Source organism: Dreissena polymorpha, chromosome 10 (genome assembly GCF_020536995.1).
Source record: "Dreissena polymorpha isolate Duluth1 chromosome 10, UMN_Dpol_1.0, whole genome shotgun sequence".
Taxonomy (NCBI): Eukaryota; Metazoa; Mollusca; class Bivalvia; order Myida; family Dreissenidae; genus Dreissena; species Dreissena polymorpha.
In genome coordinates this window covers 72,353,220-72,372,862 of record NC_068364.1, presented here as the reverse complement: position 1 = coordinate 72,372,862, position 19,643 = coordinate 72,353,220, and the positions used below count along the sequence as shown (strand labels likewise).

Here is a 19,643-nt window from a genome sequence, read left to right as displayed (position 1 = left end):
GCAAACCAAACCCAAGTGCTGAACTTTTGTTGATGAGATATATACAACTAAATGACAATTTTAAGTTTAAATTTATAGAAAGTAACATGGATGACATAAATAGGCATTTAAATGTCATTATTATATTATTACATTATATAAATGTATTATAAATTAGCTTGTCCGGGCCATACTTATGTCATTCATTGTTAGATTTTAAAATCATTTGGAACATTTGTTCACCATAATTGGACAGAGTGTTGCGCGAAAGAATTACGTCGATATCTCAAAGGTCAAGGTCACACTTTAAGTTCAAAGGTCAAAACTGGCCATAAATGAGCTTGTCCGGGCCAAAACAATGTCGTTCATTGTGATATTTAAAAATCATTTGGCACATTTGTTCACCATCATTGGACGGTGTGTTGCGCGAAAGAATTACGTCAATATCTCCAAGGTCAAGGTCACTTTTTGAGTTCAAAGGTCAAAAATAGCCATTAATGAGCTTGTCCGAGCCATAACTATGTCTTTCATTGTGAGATTTTAAAATCATTTGGCACGTTTGTTCACCATCATTGGACCGTGTGTCGCGCGAAAGAATTACGTGATATATCCAAGGTCAAGGTCACACTTTGAGTTAAAAGGTAAAAAATGGCCATAAATGAGCTTGTCCGGGCCTTAACTATGTCGTTTATTGTGAGATTTTTAAATCATTTGGCTCTTTTGTTCACCATCATTTGATGGTGTGTTGCGCAAAAGAATTAGGTAGATATCTCCAAGGTCAAGGTCACACTTTGAGTTCAAAGGTCAAAAATGGCAATAAATGATCTTGTCTGGACCATAACTCTGTCATTCATTTTTAAAATTACTCTGTACATAATCATTAATTTTGTTCACAGTCATTGGACGGCGTGTCATGGGAAATAATTCAAGAGTTCAAAGGTCAAAATGGCTGTAAATAATAATGGCATAACAATTCTTAAAAATTTCCATAACTTTCATTCTCTTGTTTTGTGAAGACAGCATGCAAAATAGTCTGTGTCAATGCGGCACGTGGGGGTATACGTCACGTCTGTGACAAAGCTCTAGTTTTAACTCTGCAAATATACTTTATATTCAAACTTGCATTTTGTTTACCCCTTTCCCACTCAGAACCAAAATGAAAATGGCTATGTGCAAACAACATTAAACCGGAACAGCCTGCGAGTAACTCGCAGTCTGTTCAGGTTTTATGCTGTTTGCTGCTCATCAGTATGTAAGGGTTGGAAAACAAGCATTTAAACCTGAATTTAGTAAGAAAGGTATTTAATTAAATTTAACTTACCAAGGGCCTACAAATGCGACAAAATACGTATCTTAGTTGTAAAGGGATAATTTGTTAGGGACATTTACCAGTTTATTTGTGTTTATTGAAAATGACATGCTAATCCAAACAACTATGGTAGTTGTTTCAATTTGTCTTCATTATTCAAGGTGAAGAAGATGTGATTCGCTATATAGGCTCATCTCTAAAAACCAAAAGTCACAGTTAACAAATTCCAACAACTACAATTGAAATGTATAATTTATATTGTTTATAACAAATATTTGAAAAAAACAGCTTGTTATTAAAGATAGTATGATTGTATAGACAATACTCATTTATTTCTTTAAGATTAATACTCTTTTATTTCTTTAAGATTATATGTGAAATTATACAGCGATACTGAACTGATAAAATTACGTTCTATATTTGATAGTCAGAAAGATATATTTGTAAGGACAATGTTGTATCACAAATAACTGTTATGTTTGAAATTCTATTTGCAGATGTTATTACTCTGTATATAGCTGTTTGTTGTTTTAATTTGCTCATGATCAGATGTAAATGATTGATTTCTTTTCAAAAATCATATAATTTGATGCATTTTTTTATATTTTTTATTGTCGTTTTTGTTTATTTTATTGTTACATATTTCTGTTTGCTTAATTTTATTTAATGCAATTGCTTCTGTAAAAAATTAATAATTTTAATGTCTTGTAACTGAAGATTATTATCATTTCTATATATTTTGTTGGTTATTATTATAATTCATAGTTATTAAAGTAATTAAACGGAAGATTGAATTAAATCAAACATGTTTGTATTCATATAGCAGTGTATATTTATTTTAAAGTTATTAATTGTCTGTTGAAATGCGTTTTTATCTTGTTATAAGGTTAGTTTTAGAAATCCATAGTGTATTTCATTTCCAAGGTTGTGGTATGTAATTTCATATACATGTATTTACATGATCTTACTCCTGTTGGGTTGTTTCCTTGAAACCAAATGAATTTATAAATGAGACGCACACTGGTAAAACGGGCATTAGTGCATTTACGTAGTGCCGTCGCAGATTAACCACAGTCTGCACACGCTAATTAGGGAAACACCTTTAGCTTTAATGGAGCAATTTTTCATTTAAAGGGAGTCTCTCCTAAACGAACATCATGCAGTTCAGGCTGAAAGTGTTTTTCTTGTCTTTCCTGTGCGGACTTCTCAGGCTAATCTGGGACAACATTTAACACACTTGTATTAAGCCCTATTTTACAAGAGTGCTGCTCAAATATACATGTAAGTTGCATAATTCCCAGTGCCAAGTGTTAAAGTACATTCTTACAACTGGGTTGCATTCATTAAAACAGTAAAATAACATTCCTTGTGCTTTGATTCAAACTCAGAATGTTGGATTGATTTTGTTAAGTTTATTCAATTTTTCACCATGCACAAGAAGTTCTTCCATAGATTAAATCATATTGGAGCGTTGTTATCACACATATTTGAATCTCTTAATCAAAAATGATTATTATTATCAGTGATGCATTTACCAAATATGTGTTCTTGTTTTTGCAGATATCTTCCTTTCTGTTACTAGTTAAAGTTTATTGTTGATGTTTATTTTACTGCTGATATATACATACACTCTATTAAAATGTTATATTTACATTAAAAAAATAAATTTAAAGATCTTTGATACAATGGTTGTTATTTTGCTTCTGTGAGAAATAATTTATAATTTCAAGCAATCAACAACAAGATAAAAATTCACTGCGTTCCTACAACAAATTGGAGACTCAAAATATAATATTTTGTGTATGTTCTTCTTTTTTTAGCTCACCTAAGCACAATGTGCTTTTGATGAGCTTTTGTGATCGACTTTTGTCGATGGTCCCTCATGCATCGTTCAGCGCTAATATTTTATCTTGTTAACACTAAAGAGGCCATATTTATTGCCCGATCTTCATGAAACTTGGTCAGAAGATGTCTGAATGATATCTTGGACGAGTTCCAAAATGGTTCCGGTTGGTTGAAAAACGTGGTCCCCAGGGGGCGGTACATTTTTCCTTAAATGGCTATACTAAAACCTTGTTAACACTCTAGAAGCCACATTTATTGTTAGGTCTTTATAAAACTTGCTCATAATATTTTTCCCAATGATATCTTGGACGAGTTCCAAAATGGTTTCGGTTGGTTGAAAAACATGGTCCCAAGGGGGCGGGGCATTTTTCCTGAGCCATTAATCGAATTATGTTTTAAATAATACAGTTAATTAATTACTGTTATTTAAGCAATTAACGTGGCCATTTACCTGGCCTACTGAATCCATCAATAATTATTGAATTATAAAGGTATTAAACAATCACTTTTATTTGAGGTAACATTTTTTGACGTTTTTATACCGCTTTCTTTTTATGATCAATTAAAAAAATTCATAATAATGTACCTTAACAATGTTCCATAATTGATGGAACTTTTGGAGGGCCAGTGCCAGGGGTGGTTTATTAGAAGGGTGGCATATGTCCTTGCTATATAGTATGTTGATCCTTGCTGATGAAATAAAAATAATACAAGTATTTCAATCTTTACAAAAAAATCATACCGGATCCTCACTACGTTTCTGTTGGTTCGCTGCACGTCCAATCAATCCACAAGTCACGTCCAATCAATCCACGAGTCACGTCCAATCAATCCACAAGTCACGTCCAATCAATCCACAAGTCACGTCCAATCAATCCACAAGCCATGTCCAATCAGTCCACAAGTCACGTCCAATCAATCCACAAGTCACGTCCAATCAATCCACAAGCCATGTCCAATCAGTCCACAAGTCACGTCCAATCAATCTACAAGTCACGTCCAATCAGTCCACAAGTCACGTCCAATCAGTTCACAAGTCACTTCCAATCAATCCACAAGTCACGTCCAATCAATCCACAAGTCACGTCCAATCAATCCACAAGTCACGTCCAATCAATCCACACGTCACGTCCAATCAATCCACAAGTCACGTCCAATCAGTCCACAAGTCATGTCAAATCAGTCCACAAGTCATGTCCAATCAATCCACACGTCACGTCCAATTATTCCACAAGTCACGTCCAATCAATCCATAAGTCACGTCCAATCATTCCACAAGTCACGTCCAATCAATCCACAAGTCACGTCCAATCAGTCCACAAGTCACGTCCAATCAAAGTCACCTCTAAATTGTCTGTTCATATATAAAATGAATCGTATATATCGATCAAACAGTAATGCAGTAATGGGAATTGGTAATAATCATTCATTTAGCAGGCAGCAGCTGACGATTCCGTCGGAATAAATCCGCATCTTTTACTACGCACATTGTTCTGGTATGTGTCCAACAATTTCTCTTCGTAAATACAAGAGTGTAAAAATATCCGCAGTGCGACTATACTTTTATAATCGTTGCTTGTTTGTTTGCCTGTATTCTCAGAAACATTGCGGGAATTTCATGAAAGGTTGGGGCTGGGCCAACTATTTGAGTGTTTGTTTTCTCGGTAAAATGAGCGGATTTCCTGGAAGATTGGGACCTGGCCAAGTACAGTAACATTTATATGGAGAAGAGTGTAGACAAACATTGCTGCATGTCTGATCATCTGATTGTGACGATGTGTTTCATAGAGAGAACGTCGTGTTTCGTTTAATTAGTATTGTTGGCGATTCAATGAGTCTGTTTAGAATACCAACATGCATATTGATATTAAACACATGTTTGTTTCTCATTACTCCGTTTTTACTCTACTTGCAACCCAACGACGATAGCTTAAAGTCGACATCTAATTGAGTAGCATTGAGGAAAATATGATAATTAGAACACAAACACAGTTTTAATGATATACGTGCACATAAAACTAAGTCATAGGTCCAAATGTATTGTCAATATAATGCCAATGTTATATAAACAACCATGCCATTTAATTTACCTCAATATCCATACAGTGTTGTTTTCACATTAGCTCATCTTCTTTTTCATATCTTTTCTAAGAAATAATGAAACACATGATGTAAAAAGAATATTTCGTGTACTGAATTATTATTATCATATTTTATAAAATTGATGTGATAACGGGTTTGGTTACTTTGTAATGTGTTATGTATTTATCTCTGTTTTTGTGAGACATGATTGAACAGACCATTTTTTGTAGTCATACAAAGGATTGATTTAAGCTTGCATTGTCATTAGCATTTGTTTATGAGAATGAATTGTCTTAATGTAATCCAATAGTGAACAGCCTTTGTGAATTGTCGTCGTTGTTTAGGACTTTGTAACAGTCAGGCTCATTTAGGTGTATGCCTAACAAAGTGTGATCTCATTCAACCGTTCATATATAATTGGTTGTTGGAAACGAGTGTTTCAAAGACTCGTTTAATTTAAAAGGTGCGAACATTTTATTAAACTATGAAATTTAGTATAAACAAATGCCTGAACTAAACCGATAATTATTGGTGTATGAAAAATTCCAATTTAATTGTAATTTTCTTTATGTATTGAGCAATTTAATTTTGCTTGAAGTCCTGCAACAAAGTCACGCGACGAAAAGGATTATGACATGCATTTTTCATTATTGCGTAACGTGTTCTTAATGCAAATACGCCATCTAAAAAGTGTGTATGACTGTTTTGTGTACAAAATGATTCCGGTTGGTTGAAAAACGTGGTCCCCAGGGGGCGGTACATTTTTCCTTAAATGGCTATACTAAAACCTTGTTAACACTCTAGAAGCCACATTTATTGTTAGGTCTTTATAAAACTTGCTCATAATATTTTTCCCAATGATATCTTGGACGAGTTCCAAAATGGTTTCGGTTGGTTGAAAAACATGGTCCCAAGGGGGCGGGGCATTTTTCCTGAGCCATTAATCGAATTATGTTTTAAATAATACAGTTAATTAATTACTGTTATTTAAGCAATTAACGTGGCCATTTACCTGGCCTACTGAATCCATCAATAATTATTGAATTATAAAGGTATTAAACAACACTTTTATTTGAGGTAACATTTTTTGACGTTTTTATACCGCTTTCTTTTTATGATCAATTAAAAAAATTCATAATAATGTACCTTAACAATGTTCCATAATTGATGGAACTTTTGGAGGGCCAGTGCCAGGGGTGGTTTATAAGAAGGGTGGCATATGTCCTTGCTATATAGTATGTTGATCCTTGCTGATGAAATAAAAATAATACAAGTATTTCAATCTTTAAAAAAAAATCATACCGGGTCCTCACTACGTTTCTGTTGGTTCGCTGCACGTCCAATCAATCCACAAGTCACGTCCAATCAATCCACAAGTCACGTCCAATCAATCCACAAGTCACGTCCAATCAATCCACAAGTCACGTTCCAATCAATCCACAAGCCATGTCCAATCAGTCCACAAGTCACGTCCAATCAATCCACAAGTCACGTCCAATCAATCCACAAGTCACGTCCAATCAGTCCACAAGTCACGTCCAATCAATCTACAAGTCACGTCCAATCAGTCCACAAGTCACGTCCAATAAGTCCACAAGTCACGTCCAATCAGTTCACAAGTCACTTCCAATCAATCCACAAGTCACGTCCAATCAATCCACAAGTCACGTCCAATCAATCCACAAGTCACGTCCAATCAATCCACACGTCACGTCCAATCAATCCACAAGTCACGTCCAATCAGTCCACAAGTCACGTCCAATCAGTCCACAAGTCACGTCCAATCAATCCACACGTCACGTCCAATCAATCCACAAGTCACGTCCAATCAATCCATAAGTCACATCCAATCATTCCACAAGTCACGTCCAATCAATCCACAAGTCACGTCCAATCAGTCCACAAGTCACGTCCAATCAAAGTCACCTCTAAATTGTCTGTTCATATATAAAATGAATCGTATATATCGATCAAACAGTAATGCAGTAATGGGAATTGGTAATAATCATTCATTTAGCAGGCAGCAGCTGGCGATTCCGTCGGAATAAATCCGCATCTATTACTACGCACATTGTTCTGGTATGTGTCCAACAATTTCTCTTCGTAAATACAAGAGTGTAAAAATATCCGCCAGTGCGACTATACTTTTATAATCATTGCTTGTTTGTTTGCCTGTTTTCTCAGAAACATTGCGGGAATTTCATGAAAGGTTGGGGCTGGGCCAACTATTTGAGTGTTTGTTTTCTCGGTAAAATGAGCGGATTTCCTGGAAGTTTGGGACCTGGCCAAGTACAGTAACATTTATATGGAGAAGAGTGTAGACAAACATTGCTGCATGTCTGATCATCTGATTGTGACGATGTGATACATAGAGAGAACGTCGTGTTTCGTTTCATTAGTATTGTTGGCGATTCAATGAGTCTGTTTAGAATACCAACATGCATATTAATATTAAACACATGTTTGTTTCTCATTACTCCGTTTTTACTCTACTTACAACCCAACGACGATAGCTTAAAGTCGACATCTAATTGAGTAGCATTGAGGAAAATATGATAATTAGAACACAAACACAGTTTTAATGATATACGTGCACATAAAACTAAGTCATAGGTCCAAATGTATTGTCAATATAATGCCAATGTTATATAAACAACCATGCCATTTAATTTACCTCAATATCCATACAGTGTTGTTTTCAAATTAGCTCAACTTCTTTTTCATATCTTTTCTAAGAAATAATGAAACACATGATGTAAAAAGAATATTTCGTGTACTGAATTATTATTATCATATTTTATAAAATTGATGTGATAACGGGTTTGGTTACTTTGTAATGTGTTATGTATTAATCTCTGTTTTTGTGAGATATGATTGAACAGACCATTTTTTGTAGTCATACAAAGGATTGATTTAAGCTTGCATTGTCATTAGCATTTGTTTATGAGAATGAATTGTCTTAATGTAATCCAATAGTGAACAGCCTTTGTGAATTGTCGTCGTTGTTAAGGACTTTGTAACAGTCAGGCTCTTTTAGGTGTATGCCTAACAAAGTGTGATCTCATTCAACCATTCATATATAATTGGTTGTTGGAAACGAGTGTTTCAAAGACTCGTTTAATTTAAAAGGTGCGAACATTTTATTAAACTATGAAACTTAGTAAAAACAAATGCCTGAACTAAACCGATAATTATTGGTGTATGAAATTCCAATTTAATTGTAATTTTCTTTATGTATTGAGCAATTTAATTTTGCTTGAAGTCCTGCAACAAAGTCACGCGACGAAAAGGATTATGACATGCATTTTTCATTATTGCGTAACGTGTTCTTAATGCAAATACGCCATCTAAAAAGTGTGTATGACTGTTTCGTGTACACGTGTAACTTTAACGTAGAATTATCGTAAGTTTCATGATCGTTTGTTCGCGGATTTAGCGGATAAAAATGTGTTCCTATCCATGATTTATGAACAGTTTTTATTTTACGGGTATTGGAATGCTTTTTGTGCGTTTATAAGCATTGCATACGATTTTTGCGTGATGGTTTTATTGATGTTGATGAATTATGTTGGCAGGTGAATGCACATTCGTACTGAGACTGCGGGTGCTTTATGGTTATTAGAAAACGTCGAACCGTATTCTGAGTGTCCGTACGGAGCATTGTTGAGGCCGACTCGCTTCCGTGTGGATACATTTTCTGCAAGGTTATCACACTACATTCATATGATACGCGAGCAGACAACGTTCGGTACTACAAGTACTATGTTTACCGCCTACTGGCTAACGATGTTATAAATATAAATAACAAACTATCAGAGTCTTATGTACCCGTTTTAACCGTAAGATCTGATTATAAAATAGCATGCTTCTTAAGATGAAACGCCTCTGTAAAACACATACATACATGATATGAGTATGGACTGCAGTGAAATTCGGTCATGCCAGTAAAAAAGATAAATTGCCTTTCACATTAACGCAAAGTTTACGCTATATCGAATCAAGCTGCAATTCATGTAAAGTAACATGAATTGAGAAATTTGTTACAAATTCAGAGAATTGTTTCAGACACAAAGTATGGTTCAAATCAATACTTACATATTTAAATATACATGTAATACTAGCTGATGACAAAAATACAGATTATCATTTTATAAATGATTTAATCATCGACTAAACGTAACTATAATACACATTTATGTGCATCCGATCTGCTTTACAACAGTTGACGATGTCGCTTTGAGGTCGCTTTCGTGAAATTAATTTACGAGGTCTCTGAAGACTCGCGCGTTTTGATGTTATCAAAATGTGACATTAAGAGACTGTTACGAGAACAAAATGACCTTATGGTAGCTTCCAGATACAGGCCCTCGATCTTTAAACTTATTTCTAATGAGGATCATACCGTGCAGACAAACGTATCGGGCCACTTATTTCTTTTCTTTTGAATAACAACATTAGCAAGGTGTAAACACATACCAAAAGAACTACCGGGGTAAGCACGATTGACTGAAACAAATAGATTTTTAACTGTGAGCGGAGGACAAATTTCATCTCTTGTTTTAGTAATGGAATATTCTGACATATTCTTTTCATTTTCAATAATTTAGATTGAAACATTTTCAAGTCCGCATCAGTATTAGATGTTTCATGAAAATCACGCTTACCGATATAACGAACGTTTACGTTACGTTGATTGTTCAGTATTTGGATACAAAATGTTTGATAGAAAAACTTAACATAATATGTGCAATAATATTTGGTTTAAAAAAAAACAACTGTTTGTGTTTATATCAGACGCGTTAGCTGCAGTCGTGACTTGGAACTGACAACGACGTAACATAAGAAACGCTAGGCTCATATATGAGTCGCGTCTGAGAAAACTGGGCATAATGCATGTGCGTAAAGTGCAGTCCGCACAGGCTATTCAGGGCGACACTCTCCGCTTTTATGACATTTTTCGTTCAAATGCAGTCTCTTCTAAGCAAATATCCAATTTAGACGGAAAGTGTCGTCCCAGATAAGCATATGCGGACTGCACAGGGTAATCTAGTAAACTTTACGCACAAGCATTATGCCCAGTTTTCTCAGAACGCGACTCATATAAAACAGATTCTTTGCTGTAAGCCAAACACATCCTGTTGAGCCTATACGTGTACTTTTATCTTTGTATTGCGCAATATGTTGCTTAGCAACATTAAATACATGATACAACGTTCAGGTAATTTGATATGAACGACTAAGTGTTTGAATTACAGGTTTATTCGCTGATGGCTTATAGGTAAAATGTGAAAGTGGCGTTACGGCAGTAAGTCGACTACAACATGTGCAATATAATAATGCAAGGGGCGAAGCCCGGCCATATTATGGTTCCTCGAAGTATACAAAATCGTAATGATTTTCAATTTTCAACAATCTTTCTATTTTAGTTAGAGACTCAATACTGTTTGATTAATGTGTTCAATTTTGTGGACAGAACATGACGCCATATTGTTTGAAACATAACATTATAACATTATAACTCATGTACAACTCATAGAGTCCAGCCCGTGTGTAAATACCTGAAAACCAGGCTGATTCTGCACCCTGAATACTAAACAGGTACAAAATGGTATAACGGGTTATTTTTACTTTTGTCAACTATTTTTGACAAATTAGTTATCTGTTTTCTAAACGAATTTCAAAAACTTAAGGGTTCATAAAGACCCTATAACCAGAAACTACTGGCCCGTTGGTCTCAAAGTCCTTAACAGTGTATACCAGGACATTAAAAAAGGACGTATTTGCCCATTATGCTCAAGTACAGTCACAATAAATGAGAATTAAACATTAACGTCCACCTGATTAAATGTTATAACGATTTAAATTCATTATAACAGCATAAATCTTCTCACATGGTGCTGTCAAAACTTCTTTTGATTTCAGGTCTATCTTGGAAATGACTTCATAGAGAAATTTAATTATATATGGTGACCTGTCGGTAGCCTATTGAATTCAACATTATTGTAACGCTTAAATACGACGACTCACTGGATTCAGGGAAAAGATAAAGTTGGGTGCAACTTATAGTGCACATTTTTTTACTTGTCAAAAAACAGCCCCCGTGGCTATGAGTATGGTAGCAGTAGTAGTGGTAGTAGTAGTAGTGGTACTAAAGTAGTAGTGGTAGTAGTAGTAGTAGTAGTAGTAGTAGTAGTAGTAGTAGTAGTAGTAGTAGTAGTAGTAGTAGTAGTAGTAGTAGTAGTAGTAGTAGTAGTTGTAGTAGTAGTAGTAGTAGTTGTTGTTGTTGTTGTAGTAGTTGTATAATAATAATAATAATACTCATAATAATAATAATGATAATAAGTATTATAATTATAATAATAATAATAATACTAATAATAATAATAATAATAATAATAATAATAATAAAATAATAATAATTATAACATATTATATATTGTTACATAATGTTTTAAAACAAGGAAACATCACAGCATATTGACATTTTGTTCATAAACATTGGTAAAAAGTTACAAATACGTAATATTCATTGATAAAGTGACATAGGTTCATTGTCCAGCTATTTTGTAAGAACTCTGAATCTGATACAAATCACTGTTAAAAAAATGGATAAGTTTTATTTTTCGTTGAACGAACATGCTTTGATTTAATTGATATAGCTTATATGCGTTCTCGAATTTTGTTAGCCAACATATCTCCAAATGTGAATGCATTTACTCATTTCTTCAATGAAACTTGTTACAGCATGCAGATTCAAACGTTATTTAGACTTAACACATTTGGTATATTGATCCGATTGTTTTAATTAGCCACGCAATCGAAAAGTAGTTTATTTTAATTGCAAAAATCATCATATAAATGTAATCTAGTCGATACATAGTTATCAATGTAGAACAATATGCGTTGAAATCGTCTTTAAATCAAAGAATAACTGTTATTTGCCTGAACCTAAGAAAATGCACTGTAAAATTTCTTTTGTTTCGTAGAAAATATTTTGTTAATAATATTGTCATATTAAACAATGTCTCAATGCTGAGATGTGCGGTTAATATTTTAACTTAGTATTTCAGATGTACAAGTCGACTTTGATACGCCACTTTAAACGCGAGACTCTTTCACCATCTGTCTTTTCATGTAACAGAAAATTTGTAGCGCTGCACGTTCAAAACATAATTCGTTGATATCAATTACTAGAACCATGTTGCTAAGCAACATAATGTAAAACAGAGATAGCGGCAGACGTTTAAGCTCAGCGTCTGGGTTTCCGTTATAAATGTTTGCCAGGTAGCTGAGTGGCTGAGTTATATTGAAGCCGTGCGTTTCTTGTGTTTTTAAATACAGAGCTCCGTCTCACTACTGTGCATTACACGTGTGGTATTTAGAAATATAGACATGTATTTTAAATACAAAATGTTTTTGTACATTGTATATTTAGTTTTACTTCCAACTGTTTTTTCACAAATGTCAAGTGAAACATCAACATCTAGAATTAGTGAAAGATTGGATAGAATTGAAGAAAATGAAGAAGACTTAAGAGCTGCATTGCGTAATTTACGAAAGGATCTGAAAAAAGAAATCGATTTTTTAATAGAGGACATATCTACGCTTTCTACCAGGCTTACGGGATCTTCAGGACAGGTGGTAAGCCATAACGAAGAACAAGTTTCTAAAACACAACATGCGTCGTGTGATTGTGGAGTTATTGTGAGTCAATATGAAAATTTAATGATGGCATTTAAGAGAGAAAAATCCGCAAATATATTGCTTCGAAGGGAATTTCACGAAATGAGAAAACAACATGATTTTGAAATCGGAAATGTCAGCGAAAAGTTTATTAACATGGATTCTAGATTAAACAATGCGGAAAAGACATTACGTTTAGAAATTGACACCATTAAAAATGAAAAAATGGCGCAATTACGTTCAGAAATAAACACAATTAAAGACGAAACGAATGCAGAATTTCAAGAAATGAAAAAACAACAGGATTTTGAAATTGGAAATACCAGCGAAAAATGTAACAAAGTAGAAACAAGATTAATTATTACGGAAAAGACATTACGTTCAGATATTGACAACATAAAAAAAGAAACCATGGCGATTAACCATAGATATGCTGCGTGTCAAACATATATAAATAACACGCTTTCTAACTTCACCGACGTGATCATTCATTTAAATGAGTTATTGATGAACTGTTCATTGAATACATTACAGGAAATATCTCGGATAACATCAGATACTGCCAAACTTAAAACGTCGAATGAAATCTTGAAAAACATAACAGATAATTTAATTCGGCATCCAATTCTCATCCCTTCTAAATCCTGTGACAGTGTAGTTAAGAGTGGCGAATATACAATATATCCCGATGCGTTTCCACATGGCGTGAACGTTTATTGTAATTTGGACTCCACGAACAAAGGGTGGATAGTTGTACAGAGGAGAAACGACGGTTCAGTAGATTTTAATCGCACTTGGGCAGATTACAAGTCTGGCTTCGGTGACATAAGTGGTGAACTCTGGCTGGGTAATGACCATATCTACCAGCTGACTAAGAACAAACCGAGACAGTTGAGGATTGAGATGGAGATGTTCAATGGAACAAAGCGATATGCGCTGTATTCTGAGTTCAATATATCATCAGAGTCTGAGAAGTATAAGCTCCATCTGGCTGGATACACTGGGGACGCAGGAGACTGTATATTAATGGATTGTTTTGGACATGGTTATGGTCTTCACAACGGTCGGCCGTTTTCAACTTTCGATAGAGATAATGACCGATACAGTGGTTGTTGTGCATGCCGCTATGGGGGAGGTTGGTGGTTTGATGACTGTTTCAGCGCACATCTTAACGGTAAATACTTCAAGGAAAAAGATTCCGTGCCAATTTTTAAAGGAATTAACTGGTTCAAGATCACTGGGGCATACACATCTTTAAAATTTGTGCAAATGAGCATGCGCTAAGAATGCACATTAAGACGTAGATATGACTTGATAAAGTATTTCCATTGGAGCAAAGAAAATGATTGTCATTCGTATTGTATCGTCTGTTTTGATTTTTTGATGTACTTAAATATTGACTTAGGAGTCATCTGTCAAAAACCCTGGCGCTTATATATTGAGCTTTACATTTGTATTTCAAGTGAAATTCAAGTATCATGTAAATTTGGTGTGCTACATCTTCAATTGAAGACTTTTTAACGCAATAATTTTCAAAAAATAATTTTCCAAACACGAATGTCTTAAGTAATGATTAAGATTTAAAATTGCACATGCTATCATTTGACACCATTCTGTGAACGCTCACGATATCATAATTCATCCATGACGATCGGGCGCTTTTGTACGTAGGTTAGGTATGGTTTAATCTTTTGGTGGAAATTGTGAAACGCGATACATTGCTAATTTATTTCATCATTTTAGGTTGGCTATAACACCAGGAAAACATTTTTTTTCAATTAAAAACATTATGGCTCGAATGAATATTTAGGATTACAACCGCGCAATGGCATTTTGCAGGCTACCTACCACACGTGCTTAAGGAACCGATCGTCACGGAGGAACGATTTTATCGTGAGCTTACACATCAAGTAGTCAAGTAATCACATATTAAACTTTAAATTGAAATTTTGTGTCATTATTGAGATATTGCAGTTTGAAAAGTGTTGTGTTAGAATAGTCTCCAAGTGCGCTGTGCGTTAGAAAAGTCTTCAAGTGTACATCCAACTGTAGTAAGGTTTGGGTAAATGTATGCTTCTTTTTGTTTTTATATCCAGCAGACGTTTTAAGCCGCGTGAAAAGTATTGCACATATATCGCAAATTGATCTTCACATGTTTTGGTCCTGCTTACTAATTTAATCACCCCTGAAGTGTAATTAAGTATAGTTACTTTCATGAAGAGGTGTTATTTACGTGTTGGGGACAGATAGACGGAAGATTTAAGATCCTTTGGTGCAACATCAACAGGGACTTAAACGTAACAGTCGCCATAAAAATGAATGTTTCAGAAGTACCCAAAGCATGCCGTTGTTGTATTGCTATCTGATAACTGATATATCTTTATTACAATGAATTGTGTTGATGTGTGAATTACACATCTAAAGCGCAAATATCTGATACACCATTTAGTTCATCTGAGCACGAGGTGCAAATAGTGAGCATTTGTAATCAGTCTGGGTCAGCGTTTAACTCATCATTGCACTTTTGGCCACTTTTGATCTAGTGTTGATGGAACTTGGCCAGATTACTAAACGTGAAAATATCCAGGCTCTGTTCAAATTCTAGGTCTAGTGTACGACTCAATCTTAATAAAACTTTGTCAGAAATGTTATATTAAAATATATATGCAAAGTTTTAATCTAGATCACATGCGTCTAAAAACTAAGTCACCAGGTCAAATCTGAGAAAACCTTCGTTACATATATAAAGCCTCATTTATTTTCAATCTTGATAAGACTTTGACAGAATGTTTTCTTGAAAATATGTAGACCGATTTCGAATCAGGGCTACGTGCGCATGAAAATTATGCCAGCAGGTAATATTTTAGAAAAACCTTTTTACCACTGAAGTAGCAATCATTATGACTTAATGTCGATGAAACTTAATCACAATTGTCATCATCACAATATGTATTACAAGTTTGACACTACGTGACCTGCATAAAAGATCTAGGTTACTAGGTCAAATCTAACTAGAACCATGTTACCAACATGTATGCCTAAATCTGTTTAAAATTAGACCAGATTGTTTATCAATGTCTAGGCCAAGTACGAATCTGGTTGGCGTGCATTTAATGATCGGGTCACGAGGTCAAATATGTATCCACTTTAGATGCTATATGTCATCTATAACATAATGTTGATAAAACTTTGTCAGGGCGCCTAACGTCAGAATATATAGACCGATTTTGAATCTGGGTCAAGTTTCTCCAACATCTTGGCCATCCGATCAAATCTTTAAAAAACATTGTAACCTCTCAAGAAACCAAATGTATGACCTTGATGAACCATGGACAGAATATTTCTTTTGACAATATGTAGACCAAGTTCAAATCTCGGCCATATGTGCTTTAAATAAGGTCACCAGGTAAAATCTCAGAAAACCATTATAACCCTTGCAGAAGCCACATGCATGACTCAATCTCGATTAACCCATTTATGCATAGCGTCTAGTAAAAAGGCCTTGGCATACAGCGTAGACCCAGATGAGACGCCGCATGATGCGGCGTCTCATCAGGGTCTGCGCTATTTGCTTTAAGGAATTTCTGTAATAAATATTCTAAATATAGAAATAAGTATACTAGACATCCCTAATTTTGGAAATAAATTGATCCAATTTAGAAGGATGGGAGAGTCTACTAGACATAAATGGGTTAAACAGGGTAAAATATGCTGATCCATATCAATGCCATGTTTGACAAGAGAGGTCAAAGGTGTACCTTGATAACAGGTGAGCGTTTCAATGCCATCATTGACATCATGTTTTTACTTTGTATTTAACTAGTATTGGTGTATAATCAAATGATATTTGTCCAGACAATAAATATATTTAAGATGATTGAGTTGTTATTCTCCACTGCAGCTCATGTTTTGTTAAGTTGTAGAATGTCAATGTTGCCACACTACCTACAAGCGCTGTATCAATATATTTTGGTAAACAGGGAAATGAACTCGTAAAGTTGAATACACGACGAACAAATAACGCATGTTTTATCTAATAACATTTTAAAATTGTGTTTTGTACTATTGTTGTTGTTTTCCTTGGAAAAAAAATTATTGATACAGTTATCATCCCGACCGATCATTCTTAATAAGCACACTCGTTCAACACAGATATCGGTGATATAGAATTTGCTACAACCATCGCCATTAATCGGATGCGAATATAAGTGCAATGTGACCTTTAGATCGTAAAAAGTATAGCTAATGTCATCTTTATATTTGAGTTGCAAGAATTTAACAGTATTTTTCAGCAGTTCATAGGTGTATGAACTGTCTGAAAAGTTACACTTTCTCAGAGTAAAATCAAAATAATAATAATAATAATAATAATAATAATTATTATTATTATTAATATTATGATTATTATTATTATAATATTAATACTATAATTTCGAGTTCAATTGGTTTAAATTTTTACAATTATCTCTGAAATTTCAGGTCTCTTCATAAGCGCTATTTAAAAAAGAAAACCTTCCCTGACTCCTTCATCGGCTCTTTTACAAGAGCTTGAATGGCTACCGTTCGAACATAGGTGCAAACATTAAATAGCTGGCACTGTGCGTCAGTGTTTGCGTGGTCACACTCCATCCTGCCTTACAAAAACATTTAATATTAAAGTCCCTATAACGCTCAAAATCAACGAAAATTTCGTAATGTATTTCGTAAAATAAAGTTAACACCTAAACAATCAGTGTTCCATATAGCTATAGCCACAATTTCAACGTCTGATGTGGTATGATTATATAGATGTTTGTCGATACAAAATGCTCGTTTTTATTTATTTGTGACCACAATTAACTCCAATTGAATTCCCCGCGAATATATCTATTCATACGCCACACGAACACCACGATAGTGGTCATGTGTCGTATGACTAGATATCGTTGCGGAAAATTAAAATGGAAAAAAACAACGAGCATTTTGTATCTACAAACATCTATTTGACCAGACCACATCTGGCATTGAAATTTCGGCAATTGCCATAAGGAACACTGCTTTTTAATTGGTTTAGTTTATTTAACGAAATATTGTACGATATTGTCGTTGATTTTGAGTAGTAATGTTACTTTAAACACTATTAGCTATAATATACGGAATCCGGATATCTATAATCTCGCCCTTCTTCCATCAAGGGCGACACACGATAAACGATTTTTTTGCGCGACAGTCGCGGCGACGAACGATATTTTGCGCGACAATCGCGGCGACGCACGATATTTTTCGCGACAGTCGCGGCGACGCACGAAATATTTAACACGAAATATCGCCCTTGTGCGACAGTCGCCCTTTTATATGCGATATCTCGCCCTTTGAACACGACCGTCGCCCTTTGAACACGACCGTCGCCCTTTGAACACGACCGTCGCCCTTTGAACACGACCGTCGCCCTTAATGAACGCGGCCGTCACCCTTAAATATATGCGATATCTCGCATATAAAAGGGCGACGGTCGCGTTCTTAAAGGGCAACGGTCGTGTTTAAAGGGCGACGGTCGTGTTAAAGGGGCGAGATATCACATATATAAGGGCGACGGTCGTGTTTAAAGGGCGACGGTCGTGTTCAAAGGGCGAGATATCGCATATAAAAGGGCGACTGTCGCACAAGGGCGATATTTCGTGTTAAATATATCGCGCGTCGCCGCGACTGTCGCGCAAAATATCGTGCGTCGCCGCGACCGTCGCGTAAAATATCGTGCATCGTGTGTCGCAATGGATGAAAGAAGGGCGAGATTGTAGATGGCACTATCCGGATTCCGTAATAAATTGTAACACTGGCTGTAATGGCTATGCAAACATTTCTACAACCGCCTTAAAAACAACACGATTTGGAAATTTAAACATACATTTCGGAAAAATTGGGATAATTTATAGGTATTTTAAAACATTTGGAAATTGATTAAACTGTGAAGGTTTATATTCTTAGCCATAAATCGAATTATGTTTTAAATAATACAGTTAATTAATTACTGTTAATTAAGCAATTAACGTGGCCAATTAGCCTGGCCTACTGAATCTATCAATAATTATCGAATTATAAAGGTATTAAACCACACTTTCATTTGAGGTTACATTTTTTGACGTTTTTGTACCGATTTCTTTTTATATCAATTTAAAAATTACATTATAATGTACCTTAACTATGTTCCATAATTGATGGGCCTTTTGGAGGGCCAGTGCCAGGGGAGGTTAATTAGAAGGGTGGCATATGTCCTTGCTAAATGGTATGTTGATCCTTGCTGATGAAATAAAAATAATACAAGTATTACAATCTTTAAAAAAGACCATAGTCTACCGGGTCATCGCTACGTTTCTGTCGGTTCGCTGCACGTCCAATCAATCCACAAGTCACGTCCAATCAATCCACAAGTCACGTCCAATCAATCCACAAGTCACGTCCAATCAATCCACAAGTCACGTCCAATCAATCCACAAGTCACGTCCAATCAATCCACAAGTCACCTCTAAATTGTCGGTCCATATATTAAATGAATATATATTTCGATCAAACAGTAATGCAGTACATTTTGGGAATTGGTAATAATCATTCATTTCAGGCAGCAGCTGATGATTCCGTCGGAATAAATCCGCATCTATTACTACGCACATTGTTCTGGTATGTGTCTAACAATTTTTCTTCGTAAATACAAGAGAGTAAACATATCCGCCAGTGAGACTATACTTTAAATATAGTCATCTGGGTCTAC

The 19,643-nt window shown here is 35.0% G+C and overlaps 2 protein-coding genes across 3 annotated transcripts in view; both read left to right on the top strand.

The window, feature by feature from the left end:
- The window catches only part of LOC127847264 (solute carrier family 15 member 2-like), a 101,212-nt gene that overhangs the window by 67,903 nt on the left and 13,666 nt on the right, over positions 1-19,643 (top strand). The window lies entirely within an intron of this gene.
- On the top strand, positions 12,503-19,552 carry LOC127847265 (fibroleukin-like). Its single transcript, XM_052379061.1, has 2 exons — positions 12,503-14,072; positions 19,494-19,552. Exons 1-2 carry the CDS (start codon positions 12,608-12,610, stop codon positions 19,502-19,504), a joined length of 1,476 nt encoding a protein of 491 aa, XP_052235021.1. The 5' UTR covers positions 12,503-12,607; the 3' UTR covers positions 19,505-19,552.